This window comes from Lycorma delicatula, chromosome 1 (assembly GCF_047948215.1).
Source record: "Lycorma delicatula isolate Av1 chromosome 1, ASM4794821v1, whole genome shotgun sequence".
NCBI classification, from domain to species: domain Eukaryota; kingdom Metazoa; phylum Arthropoda; class Insecta; order Hemiptera; family Fulgoridae; genus Lycorma; species Lycorma delicatula.
In genome coordinates this window covers 185,482,389-185,503,512 of record NC_134455.1, presented here as the reverse complement: position 1 = coordinate 185,503,512, position 21,124 = coordinate 185,482,389, and the positions used below count along the sequence as shown (strand labels likewise).

Sequence of the window (21,124 nt, the reverse complement as noted above, 5' to 3'; positions counted from 1 at the left end):
TTTTGTTCTCTTGTTTGGGTTGTGCGAATATGTGCAGCTTGTTATATCTCCAGACCATTGGAACAGAATGATTGGTTATAAGATTATAAATAAATTATAAATTATAATTCAGGGACAAACGTCCTGAAAATAGAATTGTAATGTTAAGACAGTTGTTTAAAGAGAGGATTATCATTCAACTAAATTTGGGCCTCAAAACGTCTAATTATTGCAAGGGAATACATACGTTAGTTTTCTGCATTAATGCGATATCCTCTCATACAATCGAATTGCTTCTTAGACAGCATGTGAATATATCTTTAATTCACATGTTTAACTACGAGAAACGATTTCACCCAGCGACGTCAACCTCTGAGTGTTTTTCTTATTTCTCAGTAGATCTCTGGCTTTAAAGAGAGAAAGAAGGAGAGGCAACTTATGAATGGTTGTTGTCAAAGCAGGAACATGCAAATATGTTTGTTTTTAGTCTTGCTTCGTAAAATAAACAAAATTTTGTCAGAACTGCATTAAAAAGGCATTATTTATCAATAGTAATAATCTTAAATAAAAAATTTCGTGGTATAATGTATTATATAACATTTTCTATTAAAAAAATATTAGACAAAAATTAAAAACATATATATTTATATATAATTCTGCATACATTTAATTTTTTTTCATACAGTGTATGTGTATACATTAACAGATGCGAATTGTGATATCAAATACTAAGTAAGAGAATATTAAACAATTTTAGATATTTTTTATAATAAAATTCTTAATTTTCCTATACAAATAACATTAGAAATATTAATAAAACAGCTAAAAGGGTAAATAAAAACCTACGATAAAAGTTATACTCTAGCTTGTAACTTACAAAAAGTACATCCTTCAAGCCATATCATTTCATAAAAAAAATTAAAGTTGCATACTTATTCATCTTTAATTATTATTTAATAATTCTTTTTTATTTTTTTTTTTATTTTATTTACAATTTATTAAAACAGTGTAACGTAGTACAATGTAATATGAAATTATTATGAAGTCAAAAATATATATTTTCAATTAGTTATTCCTTTAAGGGTAGTTCATTAATTTCTTAAAGGAAAGCAAATATTGATGCAGAATGCATTTAAAATTGTCAATTAAATCTGTTTTTTGAGTAATATTTTGTTTCCAGATGAACTGAAATGTCTGTATTTTTCTATGGATAAATATTTTTCTCTGATATTTGATATTTTCTCTTGACATTTTTACCTGATTTTTTCATGAAAAAGCTGTAGCTTTTTCATGGCATTAATTTGTTTTCCTTGAACTCAATTCCGCCCAATCTTTTTACAGCAGGACTAGATGCGATCCTTTCAGATCTATAGTGAGGATCTGATGATTCTCAGTATAGATAATGATCTATACTGCAGCTAATGAGCTGCAAAATAAATATAATATATTTCATTGACGGACAATCCTCCTAAAACACAAAATATTTCTGTTTACATTAAAACATACGTTTACAATTTTATAAAATAATTTATTTCCGAGGTAATAAATTCTAAAAAAAATAATAGTCAGTTTACCAATTTCTTTATATAATCGCAGCTGGAAAGTTAGAGAGTTGTAACTGTTTTCTTATAAAATAATGTATATTTAATATCAGAGATTTTATTTTTACTTTCCCAACGAATATAGTCAGAATAGTAATATTAAAGATAAAACGAAGGTGATAATTTCAAAAGTGGGATATCGGGATTTTGCAAATTTTTACGTTTTAGAATCCAACTAGTTCATCTAGACCAAAAATCACTTGTATATGCTTACGTATTTACTTCCTGCGTGTCGTACTGTTTTTGGTCTTGTATTTCAGGACTGACCAAACCGACTTTTTCAAATTTAACTCAAATATTTCTGTGTTTTTTTATATTAATCATATTTATTTATTTCAATATTCGTTAACGGGGGTGGGGAACGGTGCTTGCAGTAACGCAGAGCCTTTGCCAGAAACTCACAGGACGGAGACGATAGTCAGAGTCAAAATACGAAGATTTGATGAAAACGGGTCTGAGGTTGCATTCCCAGAAGAAACAGAATTATTGTCCATTCGAAAAAACGGAGACAGAATGGAAATTAAAGTGAAGGAGAAAAATCAGTCCACAGGAGCCTTCAAACAAGCTACTTCCTCGGTAATTAAATGAGGGAACGTTCTCCGTAAAAGAGATCTGGAGAACGGCATACAGGTTGCCGAGATCCACACAGGACTTGCACTGGCGTCTGGACTGGCCTTGCCCGACGAATGCAGGGTCAGTGTAAGTTCAGGATATGGAGAGACCGGTGTTACAACCTGCCGGCTCCCGGCGTCATACTTTACTTCATATATGAATAAGGCCAGGGTTCGAATTGGATTGGTCTCCTGCAGGGTGGATACAATGGACCTTTCGCAGCGGTGTCACCATTTCATGGAGACGGGCCATACGGCAAGGAGCTGCATGGGCGAGAACAGGGTAACCCCCTCCTTTAACTGTGGCGGGGAAGAGTATAGAGCAACTGAGTGCAGGAGCAGCCCAAATGGGGTAAAATATCTGGGCGTCTTGATAGACGCCCGGCTGCGCGTTGGAGCTCACCTGGAGACATGTGAAAAAGCTGGTAGAACAATGAAGTTGGTGGCTGGCTTCCTACCGAACAAAAATGGCCCTAAGCACCAAAGAAGGAAGCTTCTGGTCAGCGTGGTGTATTCCCAACTGTTATTTGACGCGGAGTGACGAGATAGAAAACATATAGGGGTGTGCTAGAGGCACTTCACAGGAGATACTGGCTCAATGTAACGATGGGATACAGAACTTTATGCAAAGACCCGGCTGAAGTTATTGCAGGACTCCTCCCTATAGATCTTCTCATCAGATATAGGATGAGACTATATGAGATGGGATCCCAGTCCCTCATGGAAAAGAAAGATTAGTCTCAGGCACTCGTACGTGATACTCAACGAATGGCACGAACGCTGGGACGACAGTACAAAAGGAAGATGGACGCTTAGGTTAGTTAAAGATGTTAGCCGCTGGCGTGAGAGGCCTCATGGCTCATTGGATTACTACTTCACGCAGTTGCTGGTGGGCCATGGGGGTTCAGGACCTACCCTTTGGGTTTAGCCTTGACAGCGCAGATAGGAAATGAGGAACATTGGAAGACGATTGCAGCCTACACGAAGACAATCATGGATGACCTCAAATTGTGGGAAGAGTCACGTATTCTCAGGCACAGATGCAGGAGGGTGATGGGAACGGACAAGCCTCTAGTTGAGCAACTAGGGAGTCCCCCGAGCGTGTAGAGGTCCCCTAGGAGAAGGGAACGGAGTGCCTCTGGCACTCCGTTCCCTGCGCCTAAACGCGCATTACTCCCTTTCCTGACCAAATGCTATAAGAGCGGTACCAGAAGAGTCGGGCAGCCAGGGATGGAGGGTTAGCCTGTTAGCGAGCCCGACACTTTGTCCGTAAATGAAATTCCTCCATCTCTGAAGAACAAAAAAAAAAATAATTAAAGCAAATTTTGTACCTAAAATACATACATAAATAATCCCCCACCAGAAAAAAGTCTACCCTTAATCTCTTAAAATTTTAACCTTTCCCGGGCAGGCTTAATATTCCAGCCAATATCTATGCGGCCGCAATGCAGCTTAATTATTTTGCAGTTGGTGCAATAGCCTCTTTTTAATTTTTGTCGTATTTCCTCCCTTACTCGTACATATCAGTAACAACTATGACATTTTGAAGTCGTTGATAATATTTTGTTGAGTTTGTAGCGTAAAAAATGTAGGAGGATACATACGCAATAAGCTCTTACAGTTCTAGACGAGACCGCATCATTGCGGATATATCAGCAACTAGCCCTTGAAATAAAACTTAGAACTTAATGATATAATTTATTTTCGTTAAAAAGAACAATTTTTCTGTAGTTATACATTTATTGAGTTTTTTACATGTAATGTTATAAACTGACTTATAAACGAACAGTACGAAAATATAACGATGTTGAAGAGAATGTACAAATAAAATTAGTAATGAAATTACCTTAAAAATGACAAAAATTATCATTCTTATAATAAAAATAAAAAATTAAAACATGGTTTGTTGAAATACACAAACACAAAACACTACAAAATTTCATGTAATGAAATAAACATAAATAAAGCATGATATAAAATTAAATGAACATAAAAACTTTACAAATTATTAATGACGTATTATAAATAACAAAAGAAAATAATACAATTTCAAAAATTTTTTTGTTTATGTGGTAGATTTCTTAACATTTAACTATGTATAGATAAGGCTTGTCAGGACATGTGTTGCAAACATATTCATTCTTTTTGCATCTTTTATTTTTATAGCAAACGGGACAGCGGGTCGACTCCTTTCATCCTGTTCTAATAACATGAGGTTTTCCGTCCAGTCATTGCTTCAAGGAGTCTTGTAACGGTCTTCCAGGATTTTTCTAAACTTTTTTGTGAATTTTGTTAATTCTCTCTGTAACAGCTCTTCAATTAATTTGCATCTGAACTGGTTGTGAGATATGGGTTTAATATCATTTTGTACAGTACGTGTTTGTAAAGTATGTATGAATTAATTTCAGTAAATTTTAGTAACCAGAAAAACATTTTACAGTACCATTTCTTTGGGTGTCTTAAAAATTGGTAACTCAAAATAAGATGGTCTCTGATGTTCACATTTCCCATATGGTTTGCATAATCCCCTGAAAACCTCACCCTTCGACTTTATTAAAAATTTGTGTAACAACTTGATTAAAAATAAAAAATCTGAACACAATTTCATTAACGACAAAAACGTTGTAACACTGCTAAAACTGTAACATTAACTGATGTAAAAGTTCCAGTATTATGTCACAACTTCAGCAAATATATCCGCTAAAGAAAAACTAGAACCTAGAAAGAACTAGTTCTAAAATCAAGAACCACATGCAGATAAATTCGCAAACCATTCTAAACGAAAATTTTGTGTATGCGGGTATATCCGCTATCGCCCGTGAAGGTTAATATGTCTCTTATTATTTTTCTCTATTTTTCTTTGGTTTAAATATTTTTCAAACAGTTTTTGAAAGTCTATACTTCACACATAAAACTACCAAGAAATGTCTACATGGTATTTTTTTAATTATACACCCCGGAGACCTAAAATGTTCAAAAATGAATTTTTGAAAATATTTGTTTTTCAGAGTTTATAAGTCTTTATTGAAGGGGGGGGGGTGTTAGATTTAGAGAAACTTTAATTAAGCAAATTTGTAAAGCTTAACTATATAGTTATATAATTCAATATTTTTAGAAATATGTTTCTTAAAATATTTCCCACATCTAAAACATATATATTTTTGCATCTAATTCTTTCATTTTATTATTAAAAAAATCTTTCACCATCACTAGAATGGCTATTATGTCTGAAGTAGCATTTGCAACCATAATGTATTTTGGACTCAAAATTACTAGCAATTTCTTTTGTTACTTTCATTAAAGTTATACTTTATTTTTTCAAAATTTTTAAACAATTCTCTTTTAAATTATTTTTTGCTAGGTATCACTTTTTTATAAACAGATTTTTCTTAAATTTGTAAGGAAGGCCCTAAAATCAAATCTTTTGTATTCGAAATTTGGAAAATTTGATACTAAAATCATAGTTAACCATTATAATCAACAAAAAAAACCTCCTTGATATTTGGGCTGCCAAATTTTAAAGAATCCTGAAAATTTTTTTATTTATTTAGTTAACATTTATTAACTAATTTTTATGAATATGAGCACTATTAAGTCTTTTTAATACGCCAAAGGCATAATTGTACAAGATCATATATCGACTTTTAAGGTTTTTTTTGTTAAATTTCGTAGAATTTTTTATGATATTTGTTTGTACAAATAGTTTTAGTCTTTTTATTTTACAATTTTTGCGATATTACAGCATTAGTTTTGTTCGGCGTAGCCAGGAAAATCATGCAATACTTGCATGTGAAAAATATATCTTAATTTTATGTAATATAATAGAATAATTTTATACTATACGTAAACATGAATCGGTATCTTTCTCTGTTTTCTTTTTTCTTAATCCGTTTAATATTAAGTGTAACAATTATTTTTATAGATAAATGATGAAACTATGGTAGTAATAAGAATTAAGTGGATAATATGTGAAAGGTTAATTAATAAATTTTTTACAAAGGTTTACAAAATTCTTTTGTAAATTAATTTACATTTTTCTAATTTTTTTAATTTATTTAGATATCTGAAATCAAAAATACACGAATTTATTAATAATAGTAATATATATGTATATATTACAATGAATTTATTGCCGTTTAATTATTTACAATTACACAATAATTTTAAATAATATTATAATAAATATTAAACAAAAAATTTAATTAATGCCTAACATGATAACATAATTTTAGAATATACATAATTATATGTTTATCTACGTACAATTCTTTACACTAAACAAAACCATTTTATAATACCTAATTATACCCTCTTTAATTAAGTTTACAGATATCGTTAATATTATCATTATTTTTTTTACTTAACAATCAATTTATTAAAATATTGTAATGTAATGCAATTAATATGAAACTACCCAAGTATGTTTTGTTAAGTAAGTCAATGCATTTTCAGTTCTCTATAATTATACCTAAATAATTTAATTTTAAATTAATAAAAATTAATAATTATCTTATATTTTTTCATTATATCACTATCAGTTAAAATTACATATTTACATTCTAAAAAAATATATGTAATCATGATTAATAATTTAGCTCATATATACCACAGGCTCAATGATAATTTATTTTATGTAACTGAATAAGCAATCATATTTTCCATAGTAAAATTAAGAGAAATATACATGTTTTAATTAAATAATTCATCCATCGGTCATTTTAAAATTTCTCACGCCATTATAACAGAAATAAACTTTAAAAATGTATTAGGTAAGTAATTTTTTCATACAACCTAATTGCATGTTTCGGTGAATCACCATTAATGTTGCTAAGAGGGTATTTTGATAAATTAATGGCATAAATATTTAATTATTGTTTCATTTACAAGTAAACTTGAAATATATACCCAAAAATTTCCTGAATTATAATGAAAAATTTATTTTCTGTATCAGAAATAATCAGATATTTTATATATGAATATTATTATTTTGACATATTAGGCGACAGCTGCATATGGTTTAATTTTATTTCTTTTTATGAATATGAAATAGAAAAATCAAATTAAGTTAAAACATCTCTTTGTTAAAAAATTCAGGAAATTAAACGATCGGGTTTTAAGTAATATATTATTTATTAAAAAAGAAAAAAAATTGTTTAATTAATATAAAATCAGCTCTTGAAATAAAACATATTTTATCCATTAATACTCGTATTTATATGGTTTTAAGCAAGTGAGCATTCAAGGTTCATTTACTAAACGTTTGGAGCACTTTAGGAATGGTATCTCTTCAACAGATCTCCTGCACACACTCTCCGTACACAATGCCGACATATTCAAGTGATAAATTTATTTCAATTTTGTATATTTTTTTTTTACTTATATTTTTTTAAAATCTTCATACATATTGCATTAGATTATTAGATACCCTCTTTTTTTAATAATTTAACTATATCTGCAATTAGAAAATGTAAACGCGTAATAAAAATTTTAAAGTCTTGCAATTTTCAAACCTACAGTAATTAAAATATTATATCGTTTCTTTTCTTTCGTTACTGGAAGGATTTTTTTTTATTTCCTATATTAAAGGCTTACTTAAAAGTAACAATGAATAGATCATGGTCGATATTAAGGCATATATATTAATTTATTTATTCAAAAATTACTATTCAGTTAAACATGCAGAAAAATTAATTTAAATTTTGAATTTTGTGTTTTTGTACTTTCCATCAAACTAAATCTTTATTTGTGTAGTTTATTAAACAGTAATAATGACAGTTCATAAGGACAGGAGTAATCCCCGAATAGGATTTTGTAAAAGTAAAATAAAAGTCAGGTCTGGATAATTAAATCATTATGTAAATGAAAGATTCGTTATCAATCATATCATTATGAATATTGGAGATATTAAAAACAGTTCTCAAGAGTAAATTACTTTACTTTTGAAATTTGTTAAAATAAATTTATAATATCTATATACATTTATAAATTTGAAAATCCTTACTAACTTATACTTCAATATTTCTCAAATTTTCATATATTTATAAAATCGTTTACGAAATTTAACAAAAGTTATTTTTATCAAAAAATCTTTATGAGGTTACTTAAACAACGGTTGAAAATGAGTACCGAGTTCTGAACAATAAAACAAAATTAGAAAAGATATTTTCTGACTTACTCTTAACGCGAAGAGAATGGGTGAACCGATTTTTCAAAACTTTACGTATCAGTTCAGCTGACACGCAATATTGAAATTTCTTTTGGAATATTCTCTCCAAATAGTAATAGTATACGTTCATTAATAACTTACTAAAATTATTCCTAAAGATTTAACAAATTAATGTTTAATCGTTTAACCTTAAATATTTTTCAAAATATTTTATAATAGAAGTTCAAAATTCAAAGATGTTAATCTCAACAGTCTAACAAACAATAAATTTGGGTTTCGTTTTAAACTACCACTTAACGTATGAAGATAGATTAAGGTTGCATTTCTTAGTTCCAGTATATCTTAGTATTTGATGATAGTAGTAAAAATTCAAATACCGTAAACAGTTTTTGAACAAAAAATGACACATTCCTTTTAACCTGCTAAATGGGTAAAGTAATACGCATGGATGGATATGGGCACTAATAATTTTGATATATTTATCGTACTGAATAAATAATTTTATACAGACTCTAATTATGAAAACTTATTTTTGAAATTCCATTAAACTATATTTAAAAGACTGAGATTATATGAAGAGTTTTATATTTATATTTTATATTGCTAGTGGTGTATATATTTTTAATGTAAGAATCATAAGAACCGCAAGGTAAATAATAATTTTATCATCAAATAGCCACCGAAACTTTTTTTGTAGATCGAATGTTAAAATTGACATAATTATATATGTTCATTTACATTTGCATTTCTTTTTCTATATTGGAGGGGACAGCTGTATTAATAAGAAAACTTATAAATTCTGTATCATCCGTACAAAAAAAAATTATAACTATTAAATTATTAAAATGATCTAATAAATTTTAAGCAAAAATTATGTCTTTTTTACGTTTACTCTTAAACATTTGTATTAAAATTATTCTCTATTACATTTTTCTAAATGTGTTAATTTCAAGAATTTAATAAGTTCACATACTTACAAATAAATATACATTCACAAGTACATACATATTTTACAGTTTTAATGTTCAGTATATATTTAATTACTTATATAACTTTTATTTATCCCTTATCTTTTGTACTGCGATAAATAATTCTTTATTTTTACATTTTATTTATCTATATGCATGAAATAATATATTGTTTAATATGTATATATACATACCTTTTTACAATTTATATATATTTAATTTTATTTTTAAGATATGATAAAGAAATAAAAAATAATAATGATAAAATGTGTCAGTAATTTAACAAGTATTAAATTAAATATATAAAGATGTTATAAATTAATTGATACAAAATTAGTCTTCAAATTTTTACGATTAATTAATTATATTCTGATTTTTTCCATAATTATATGCACATAAAAATATTAGTACAATTAATTAATCAATATATATATATATATATATATATATATATATATATAGAAGAATTAAACGAAAATCTGATTTCTTTATTTATTTATTACCAATAGTTTCACTACATATAAGGACCATATACATATACGTACATATGTATTATATATATATATATATATATATATATATACATATGAACTTATTTCTTTCAAATAACTTAAGTTATTTTTACGCGTGATATACATTAATTCATCATTGAAACTTATTTTTATTTCAGCAAAATTATTATTAACTACTTCCATGATCACGATCTGAACTATGATAATGTGAAGTAAATAATGTTACATAGTAGATACGTTTAAAAATTGTTAAAAACGAGAAAAATGCCATCACAATTATGAAAAAATACATAAAATACTTTATTTTACGTATGAAGGTGCACGCTTTGGAAACATAGATCATCAAAAAGAATAAAGTGAAATATTTTGAAAGGTTTTAAATATGGTTATAGCGAAAAATGAAAAAAATAAAATTAATTAACAGAATAAATTAGGAAAAAATGTCAAAAATGGTGTTGGGGGAACAAAGATGTCTGATGAAAGATAACCTCATGGATTGGGCTTATATTGAGATGGACTCCTTTACTCCAGAAGAATGTAAATGAAAGAAAAGGAAGAAAAAATAAAGATCTGTTTTGATATCAAAACTCGATCTCCAAGGCAGGCGGAGTAGTATCATTTCAACCTTTCATTCGGAGGTCTCGGGTTCGAAATCCGAGCAGGCATGGTATTTTTCATATGCTACAAAATTCTACTTCCACATCCCTCATTAAAGCTTGTGTGGCGATAAAAAAATAAATAAATAAATATAATAGGAAAGGGTAATTTTTAGCTAAAGAATGATGCACTAGAGGTACGAATAGAGCCAGCTGATTCCTGCCTTAGATAAGTTTCATGAAACAACAAAAAGAATTAAAATTATAAAGAAAGTTTGTTATGTAATTTTTTAAATGTATTTTATTCCCGAAAACATTTTTTATATCAGCTGAAGATCACGATGAATAGCATTCGATTTCCTGTCTTTCCAATATTTAATCATACATTCTCTGTCATTCTTTCTACTGTCCATGCTAGGCTTTTTAAGATGTTCTTTTCATCTGGAAACTTAACTTCTGAAATCAACGTTCTGAAAAGAGATCTGTACAATACATTTTCTTTTGATATCTTAAGCAGTTTAAATCCTCCTGAGACCATTTGATTTTAGTTTACCTGTTTTCAGAAAAGTTAAATATTTGTTTTGTTAATGTACTGTTTTTCTTTCTATACAGATATCCGTAAAATTTTAATTTTTTTTTCTCAAAAGATAATCAATTCTCTCCCAGTTTTTGTAAAGCTTCCTCTTTTCTAAGTTTATAGATACGATTATAATATATAGTTATATTTTTTACAAGTTAAAAAACATGTAAATTAAAAAATGTTCATGTTTTTTATTAGGAGATATTTAATTACACCGATTGAGCTTTTTCGTGTTGGAAATCCATTCCGTTTTTAAATGATATTAGTAATTCTATTTTAGATACGCATTTTTCTTATTCTGTTAGTTTAGTTTTCCTTCTTTTGAGATGTTTGCAAAGATTACTAAATTATCCGCAAAAGTGAGATGGTTGGTCGACAGAGATTTAGTTTTAGTACCAAATTTTATAGAATCATAGATATTTAACCTTCTTAATCCATCCTCATATAACCTTTTCCAAAGCACAATTAAATAATACTGGGGAGACACGATCTCCCTGTCGTACACCAGTTTTAAGTTAAAATGGATCAGAAACTATTCCTAGAAATTTTAATTTAAAAAAATATATTTTATTAACGTTTCTTTAATAATATTTACAGATTCTTTATCTATTTAAATTCTTGAAGAACTTGTAAAAGTAATTTTCTATGAAATTTATAATAAGCTGTTTTAAATTCAACAAAAGTTGATACTAAATTTTGGTTTTTAACTTTATGGTAATGCAAAATTCTTTTAAGACTAAAAACTTGTTACTCTAAAATGTTATACTCTCCTAATTCATTTTCAATTGGTTGAATTTTATTTAATAGTACTTTGCTTAGAAATTTGTATGGTACTGACAAAAGGAAAATCCCTCTATGGTTATTCAAATCTGTCTTATCGTCCTTTTTATGAAGTGGATGTACCAGCACATTTTTTGCTAAATAATTATTTTAATTCCAAAAATGTTATATTAAAAATAAATTTCGTATTACCTTATTAAAACTTTGTAACATACTTGGCTGATATTGTCTACTTTACCTGGGATGTGAAACATTTGCTAACATATTTTCTTTCTTTCTACAGCTGATCGACTAGTATCTGCTAAAAAAAATCGTTCTATGAATCGGAAAAAATACTCTCATTTAAAATTTATTTTAATATATGTTTAACATACTTCTTCGTTTGTATTAATTGTTATGTTAAAAGATTTTCACCTTGAAATGACCTTGAAAATTAAAATAAATTAGAAATTAATACTGTGTTTACTGTACTCTTCGAAAAAAGCAATTGTTATCTGTTGTTTTGTCCTTTTTAGAATAATTATATTTCTTTTTAAAGATTACAGAAACTTTACTTATAATTTAAAAACTATTGCTCGTTATACATGTAAGTAATAACTTATTTTTATATTACTCATACATAAATAATTATGATGAGATAAGGAAAAAACAAATTACAGAATTTTTGTAGGAATTTTTATTTTAATTTTTTGGAATAAGAAATTAAGATAAGAACAAAAGAAGAACCTGCAAAACCGAGATTCAGAATGTATATCTGAAGCATGGTATCTAAAACGCAATAATACCATTCAAATTTTTAAACAGCAGAAATAGATGTGACCAAAAAAATCATAAAGAAAAACTTAACTTTACAGAGTTGTAATTTCGGGAACATATTCGCAGTTGGAGTATTGAAAGATGTCCAAGAGGAGAATTTAAGCGGAACTAAGCTAAATGATTACGATAAATGTTTCATAAATTCGTAAAAAGATTTTACAACAGGTATTTGGGTGAATGAGGAAAAGTGAAGCTGGGAGGAGTAAAGAGAGGAGAATAATCATAAAAAAAACATCAGAAAAAGGAACATATGAAGTTAGATATATATGAAGTAAAAAATCTGATGTGGACAGCACATGACTTCCTTAAATTACATTTACACATTTTTTTTTTTTTAAATGAATATTACATAAAATTTTATTTCGTTAAAAACTTCTGATATTTCTTCATATATCTTTTTTTGTTATTATTGAATTATTAATCATCGTAAAAATGTTTTTACAATGAGAGGTTTAATAACCATTAATAAATCAATATATTTAAATTTTAAAAAAAGGAGGTGAATCTGATTCGAACCTTCCCCTAACATCCAAATATCCAAATACCTTGCATCCAAATATTTTATTAATTAAAATTTTATTTGACTATAACTCTGGAACCGATGAAAATAAGTAACACTTATGATATATTGTCGAAAAGCTCTCAATGAGGGCTTATAATTGCAGTTAAGAAAAAGTCCAAAATTTATTTTTTTTGGGGATTTTGGGTTTTTTGACACATTTGGTTCAGTCGATTGCAATGAAAGATGCACAAGTAGATGTTACAACAGTCCTAAATCCAAAATTTCAACATCCTACGGCTAATACGTTTTTAGTTATACGAGATAAATACGCAAGCACAGACGTCAAACCGAAACTAGTCAAAATGGATATTTCCGTTGAAATCTCAAACAGAAATTTTTCGCGTTCAGAATACTTCCTTTACTTTTTACAAGGAAGTAAAAAGTATGAAAAAGTGTGACACATTTTTGTTTAATGACACCCTTTTTTATTCGTTAAAAATAAAGTGTACAGCTGTACCATATAATATTCTTCCTCGGTAATAAAAATTATAAAAGTAGACAAATTAATTAATTAAAAATGGAAATGCTAAAAAAGAAAATTATTTTTAACGGATATATGATTGTAGGTTAAATAAATCTATGTAAAATAAGAAACATATTTCTAATTTTATATCAGATTAACTAAGAGAATCAGATTTTTTATATTTGTCGGTAAAACTCAGCTGATAAGTTTATTAACTTTTCCACATTTTTACAAGAGTTATGATAGTTTTTTTAGAGAAAAAGATGTCATTAAAAAATAAAAAAAATATAATTTAGAAAAAATTTGCGTAATAGAAGCTTTGCTGGTAAACGTTACAGTATTAAACACCAACCATTGACAGATATAGTAAGAAATACAAGACAGAGTTGTATTAATAAATAAATTACTATATATATATGTATATGTATATATACAAAAAATCCAAGTGGATAAATTATTTCTAATAAAAAGTACATGAAATAATTTTATAAACGTGTATAAAAATGATATGAAAATTTAAAAAAAAGAGGAGGTATTTTTCTAATAACAAAGGGAGATTAATTATAATTAAGTAAAGAAGGAAAATATATTTTCCTTCTTTAGTTAATTCTTACTCCTACAATGATTTAGCAAAATGTTTTCTTAATTAATATTAGAATGGTCTTACAGAAAAAAATATGTCAAGGTTAAGGTGTGTGTTAATATGTGTTAAGCTTAAGGTGAAAGGTAGATTAATAGAAGTCATTTAAGTAAACAAATTCAGAAAGAGCAAAAGTAATTTAATAGGAGTAGGAATAAAGGTTTGAAAAGGTGAACTTATTAGAAAGGGTTAGAAGGATGAAACTAAAGGTTTTGGTAAGGATCAGAAAGGAATCGCTAAATTAAAAGATAAACAATGATAAAACAGAGTAGATGGAGAGTAAAATTTAAATTAAAGTGATGGTTGAAATAAAGAGAAAATGTGATGTGTTGAGGACGGTGTATCAATGTTGGAATTGTAGAGACGAAGAGTTGTAGCAAAAGACACAAACCAAGAAACTTGATAGAGAAAATATTACAATTATAATAACGATAGATAAAATATATTTAATGTAAACCTACTAGTTATAAAAAATACATGTTATACACATTTTTATCCTGGTGAAAATTATATTTGGAAGGGTGCGTATGACGTTTATTCTTCTTAATAAATCTGTAGTTGTCATAGTAACAAATTTAATTTAATGGGATGATGTAATTATTTTTATCTTCTACTAACAATTGTTTAAAAAAAAATAGCAATTTATAAATATAATATAATTAATATTTAATTATGAAAATTAAATTTAAAAAAAGTGTAATTAAACTTATGTTATCTCAGTCTCGTTTTTATATTTTTACAAAAGATTCACAATTTTGTTACTATATCATATCATTCCGTTTTTTAATAAAAATAATAATACAATACAAAATATATTAATAACGATAATAATTATAAACCTTATTAAATATTTTACTTTTTAATGTTAGAATCAATAATTAATTATTATTAAAGTGACTGGCTAAAAATTATTATATATAAAACTGTCCATAGGTGAAAATAAATGAAAGAAGCTCTTTTTAATGATGAATTCGATGTTCTATCAAATTCTTGTTTCATTTTGTTTAATTTTCTTCTTGCTGTTCCATCTGAAAAAAAAAATTATAATTAAAAGTATGAATAGCATCGTTATTTAATATTATCTAATATATGGGCATACATTTTTTTTTTCTAATGTTTAATATCAACTAATGAAATTTATAAAAAATATATATATGTACGAATAAGGATAAATTAAGTAGAAATACACAATATCTAAGATTATACGAAGTAACTAAGAAATTATTTGGAAATTTAAATAAATCAAAAAATGCATGACATACAACAAACATTGATCCATCATCACAAGTTTTAAAGAAAGATAGTTGTTTCTGAATTCATAGAGCTAACTTTTGTTCCTTCTAGATATGTAAAATATGAACAGTTGGAAAAGTTAATGTTTTTTGATGAAAGTTGAGAAATATATGAATAAATCGGAAAAATGAAAAAAATATGAAAAGGTAAATGAGTAAAAAAAAACGACCTATCAGATCTGTTACAATCTCAAATGGATTTTAGAGAAGATATTTATTCTTCGTATACAATTCTTGTAAACATTTTTTTAAACTTTAACTAAGGTTTCTTGTATAAGATATTCATTGGATATAGAAATAAAAAAACTATTTTAACTTTATACCGCAAAGTTTTACAGCGTTACGATTCAACGTAATAAATTTACATAAAAATTTGAAACACACTGTAAAACAAATAGAAATTCAATTAATTAGATTACTGAAAGGAGATTTTTAGTATTTTGTTACCGATAAAATTAACGTTTTTTTTTTGCACTTATAGCTTACTTCGAGTCAATCAAAATTACATAAAGCAGCAATAACAGGTAAAAAAATGTATACTATCTGACTCAAGTAGAAAATAATAATAATAATCAAGTAAAAAAACGAATTAAACGAAACATTTTATTGAAGTATAACAGTAATACAATCTAATATTCTATGATAAGATTTTTATGTTGACAAACTAGGAACAATTTGGAAGGAACAAATGATTGGTATGTATTTTTATGGGAGGTAAAATAAATTACAAAAACATTTATACAAGTAAAGCACAAAATAAATTTTTCATAAAAGAGAAAAATAGACATGTATGTTAATATTAACATATATCAGAATTAGGAGATTTTGTTATTTCTATATTATAATTATAAAACGTGAACTAATTAAATGAATATATTAAAAACAGACTATTAATATTAACGTTGAATTCATTCAGCGGTTTCAAAACGAGTTTCTCAGAATGGTATCTTACAGGGGCTCAATAGCTCGCTAGAAACGATGAATTGCACGGTTATCTTGGGTGCCGTGTGTTGGTGAGGTTATACGCAGAACCAATAAGGGTAGATAAGCTTGTGATTCGTCTGCTTCTGATAACTTGACAATGATGAGGAAGTAAAACGATTGAAGAGGCTACATGTGGACCTCGCTAATCATTGAAAACACGGATGATCACTGGAATGCGTGATTACACTTTGGTTCTTATTTTAAATATTGTTTAAACCTTTAGAATCTATACTTTTCTTTCTTTTCATTTTCCTGTTTAGCCTCCGGTAATTACCTTTCAGATAATAATTTAGAGGATGAATGAGGATAATATGTATGAGTGTAAATGAAATGTAGTCTTGTACAGTCTCAGTTCGACCACTCCTGAGATGTGTGTTAAATTGAAACCCAACCACCAAAGAACACCGTTATCTACGAACTAGTATTGAAATGCGTGTAAAAGTTAGAATCTATACTTTTTTTATCTTTCTTTATGTGATATTATTTTTTTGACTTTACTTGGATGATTTTTATGTTTCGTTACTATTAATATCTTTATTATTATCTCCTTTATATGGCTTCATTATTTGTTATCTGTTACCTTTATTATGAATTATTTTTGTTTTTATTAATTAATTCCTTCGTTTGTATCATGAAAAGTGATGCATTTTATTAATATTGTATTTGAGGTGGGCTATCTTTGGATGGTCTCCTGACACGTTATTCTTAGCCCTACAAGTTTACTTATGGTCGCAGTCGTTTTGGCGACCGATGTTAAAAAAAAAATTATTGAGAAAAACTCGACTGCGCAATCATCTTTTGTATAGATATTGAAAATATGCTGGTAACAAAAATACATTGGGAAATGAAAATATAGTGTTTTATGGGCGTGTAACTTGGACAAAAGGACAACCAAAAAAAAAAAGTAGAAATTTTCTATTTAAAAAATATGTTGATTAATTCACTATAAATGAATAGATTTTACAAAAGAAAATTTGGAAAAACGTTTACGGCTTTAGGTACCTGTATTAAAATAAACCAGTTTAGTAAATAAGTTTGGTTTTTGACGAATGTGTAGAGGGGGAAAAGCTGTAATTAAAGACAAAAATCTGATTCGTGTAGCGCTGGTAGTAACGGAAGCAGAATATATTAAGAGACGGAAAGAATGGCCCAGAATAGAAAGAAATGAAAAAGTGCGACAGAACAGTGAAACTTCTGATGGAATATGATAAATTTTACTTTTTTTTTTTTATATTCAAAATAATCCTTTTTTAATCCAAACCACAACAACTATATATTTATTTATTTACTTAAAATTAACTTTTAAAAGTATAAAAAGACTGCCTTAAAAACTAAATTAAACCTGAAAAAATTTACAAAGAACCAATTAAAACAAATTACTGACACTTAATTTACCACCGACACAAAAAGTTGAATATTTTTAGTGAATTGATTTTTGAAATGGTTGTAATATTTTTTTCCAAAGTTTTTTGTGCAATTTATTAATTTTGTTTTATTTTAATTTTATATATACCATTATACCTTTAAATAATACGGAGGATATAAAGCAGTCACCAAAACATACTAACGCCAGAAATATGCCCCGTATGAAAAGGAATGTGTGAAGCAGCGTAAAAATTACTGCTACGAAGCGTAAGCTAACGCTATCTAGCGTGAAAGAATTGATTTGTTTACCCTAAGTTTACATCCATCTTCCTAAAATGTTTGCGTAAAAATTCCTATAATATTAAAATAATATGAGAATAAAAACATATCAAAGTAATAGTAAAGCAATACTGTTGAGTAACAAGGATAGATTATTGTAAATATCTTCAAATAGTTTATTTAGACTATTTTTTTATTTTTTAAATCTTCAGTTTAAGTTTTTTAGAAAAAATTCACAATAGGACCATTAGAGGAACTCCTTTTATAAACTATAAAATAATCATTGAAATGTGTCTGTTTTTGATTAAAAGTAGGGCTATAAAATAATTTAAAAACTGTATAATTATAAAATAGTCAAATTGAAAACAATTTAATTTTTTTAGTCAATAAAAGAACTACAAAAATCATAAATATTTTGCTAATTTAACTCATTCTTGATTCACATTAACGTTCATTACTAAAGTTAATATCATTCTCCAATTTCCTACATGGCTTATTGTTCTCATTTTGTTTCTTGTTTCAATGTAAAAATTATTGTCATAGATTATTATCAGCTTTACTCAGAATTAGATTTGATCAAGAACTGGTAAAGTGAACCATATCTCAAACCTAAAGGGCTTTTATGTTTACCTTTATAAAATTAGTTTCCTCCAATATAAAATACAATACCTAATCAAATGATGTTTGAAAGTCAATATACGTTCGTGTATACAGAATTTCAACCAATACTTAAGTAGTTAAGGATTACATTGAACCTCAAAAATTCTATAAAAACAAATTCCAGAGTGTAGTTAGTGAGTTTATTGTTTAAATTTTAACAATATTTTTCCACTGTTTTATGTTATACGAACTAGGAGAATAAAATGGTGATGTATTTAGAAGACTTAATGAACATATTCATTAATTAGAAATTTCTTAACACGCCAACATTTTTAAATATTGTTTTTTATAGTAATTCGTTAACAATCGTCAAATTTTAATAACTTTATAATTGTTTTAATTAATTTAATTTATCTTTTTACATGTTTGTAACCAACATATATTTAAGTAACTTCTTGATTCTTTTTAAAAAAAAAACATCTTTATCCCCTTAAAAATATAATTCTATTTAAAATGTAATTTAAAATTATAATTTAGCACAAATTTAATTTAAAATAATTATAATAGAAGAGCTTAGAATTTGAAAAAGATATAAAGAATTTTCCAAATCATTATTAAGAGAACATAATTCTACTGCTGTTAGCTATTGGATTGAGAAAAATTATAAGAAAAACAACTCTATAAAGAAATGACCCACTTGGCTATCTTCTTATGTGTTAGATGCTAGCTAGCTTTTTCCTTCAAACTCCCTCTACAACACCCTCACTATAGAGCGTTGATGTGTTTTGGTGTATAAATGTATCATCTTGTTTGCTAAGACGCCAACATTTTACTCCCTTCTCACCATTTAACCAGTCAATTTCCCGTACCATCTTTTGTCAACAGCATTACTTTTTTTCATGCTTTACTCTCTTTTGTACGTAACTAAACTACCTCACTGTAAACCGTCACTATTAGAACATAATTTAAATACCTATATATACATACATATATATATATATATATCTTCTTCATCTCAATTATCTTATTTCTATATTCAGTGAAAGAAATATAATCTTGATTGTTCAGTTTAGAAAATACTTACATTTAATTTTAATAAAATCATATTTGTTTAAATTAAATGTTCGTTTAATAATTAACTTTAAAAAATACTAAATATTTCAAAAATGTTGTTCGTAGATATGAACATAGAATATTTATTAAACGTCCCGGCTACGCCAGTTAAGTTATGGAATTCATTTTTGTAAAACTTTCTGTGTCCAAAGAAACTTATTTTATCCAGTATCCTTTTAATTAAAAAACAGTCTCCTCTAAAAATGTCCAAATCGTATTTTCAATTGATTGCTTAAAGGAAAAATAATTATAAAGAATAATTTATAGAAATTATTAATTATAAGAAAATAGATTGAATGATTTCAAAATAAATTTTAATAATTTTAAGAGCAGTTTGAATCAATTCCGTCATAAAAAAACGGATTTCAAATTTTTATCAAAATTGTTCGGTAGGAATATGAAAACATTTCACAAAGTTCAAAGCCAAACCAAACGTTGTGGATTTTTTGCTATGAGCTTTATGACAGTACAGAGCTGTCCGGTTTTGGAAAAACCGGAAAAGGAAATTTGGGATGACTCAAAAAATGTAATATATATTCATATAAAATATTAACGAAAAATGGTTAATGAAAATGCAGAAAATCAAAAATGTAAACTTCAATAGCCGGGAGAAAGAAAAAAAAAACATTCGAAAGTTTTACGAAATATCAACTAAAAATATTCACTTATCCAGTTTCACTTATTTCTTCATCGACATATTAAAAAAAAACCATGTATCGTAATAAATGTTAATGTTATTGATTTTTTTTTATCAAATATAAATTACTTGTTTGGTAATATTTACAACTTTTAAATTTTATTTTGCAAGCCAAGATGTTAAAAAAAAAATAAAGAAATAACCAACATTTTAGTGTTCGTATGCTGCAACACAATTTTGAAAAATATCTTTTCAACACTTTAACAGATGTTATTTCGAACTAGAAGTGTATTTTTATAGCTCGTTTAACTTTTTTTTTTCTAAGAAATAGAAGCTTGTGCACCAATTTTGATAGTTTGACAGAGGTGTAAGGAAAGGATATTTGCATTTGCATTTTTATTTTATTCTTAATTGATGTATTAGCCGGAATATAGACTAGTAAATAGTTATCATTGGTCAGTTAGTTGGTCAGAGCGACGATGGGACAAAATCTTCTGGACCTTGTAACAACTAGGAAACGTGGACCGCTGGGTGTTTAGACAGGGATCTCAGGAGATCATCTCGTAGAAAGTTAATTAGA

General features: G+C 27.1%; 1 protein-coding gene across 1 annotated transcript in view; it reads right to left on the bottom strand.

Annotated features, from left to right (window-relative positions):
- Positions 1-15,162: 15,162 nt before the first annotated feature.
- LOC142317727 (opioid-binding protein/cell adhesion molecule homolog) overlaps positions 15,163-21,124 on the bottom strand; it is a 306,375-nt gene continuing 300,413 nt past the window's right edge. The window contains exon 9 of the mRNA XM_075354275.1: positions 15,163-15,302. Coding sequence (XP_075210390.1) covers positions 15,163-15,302 — 140 coding nt within the window. The remainder of the gene's footprint in view (positions 15,303-21,124) is intronic.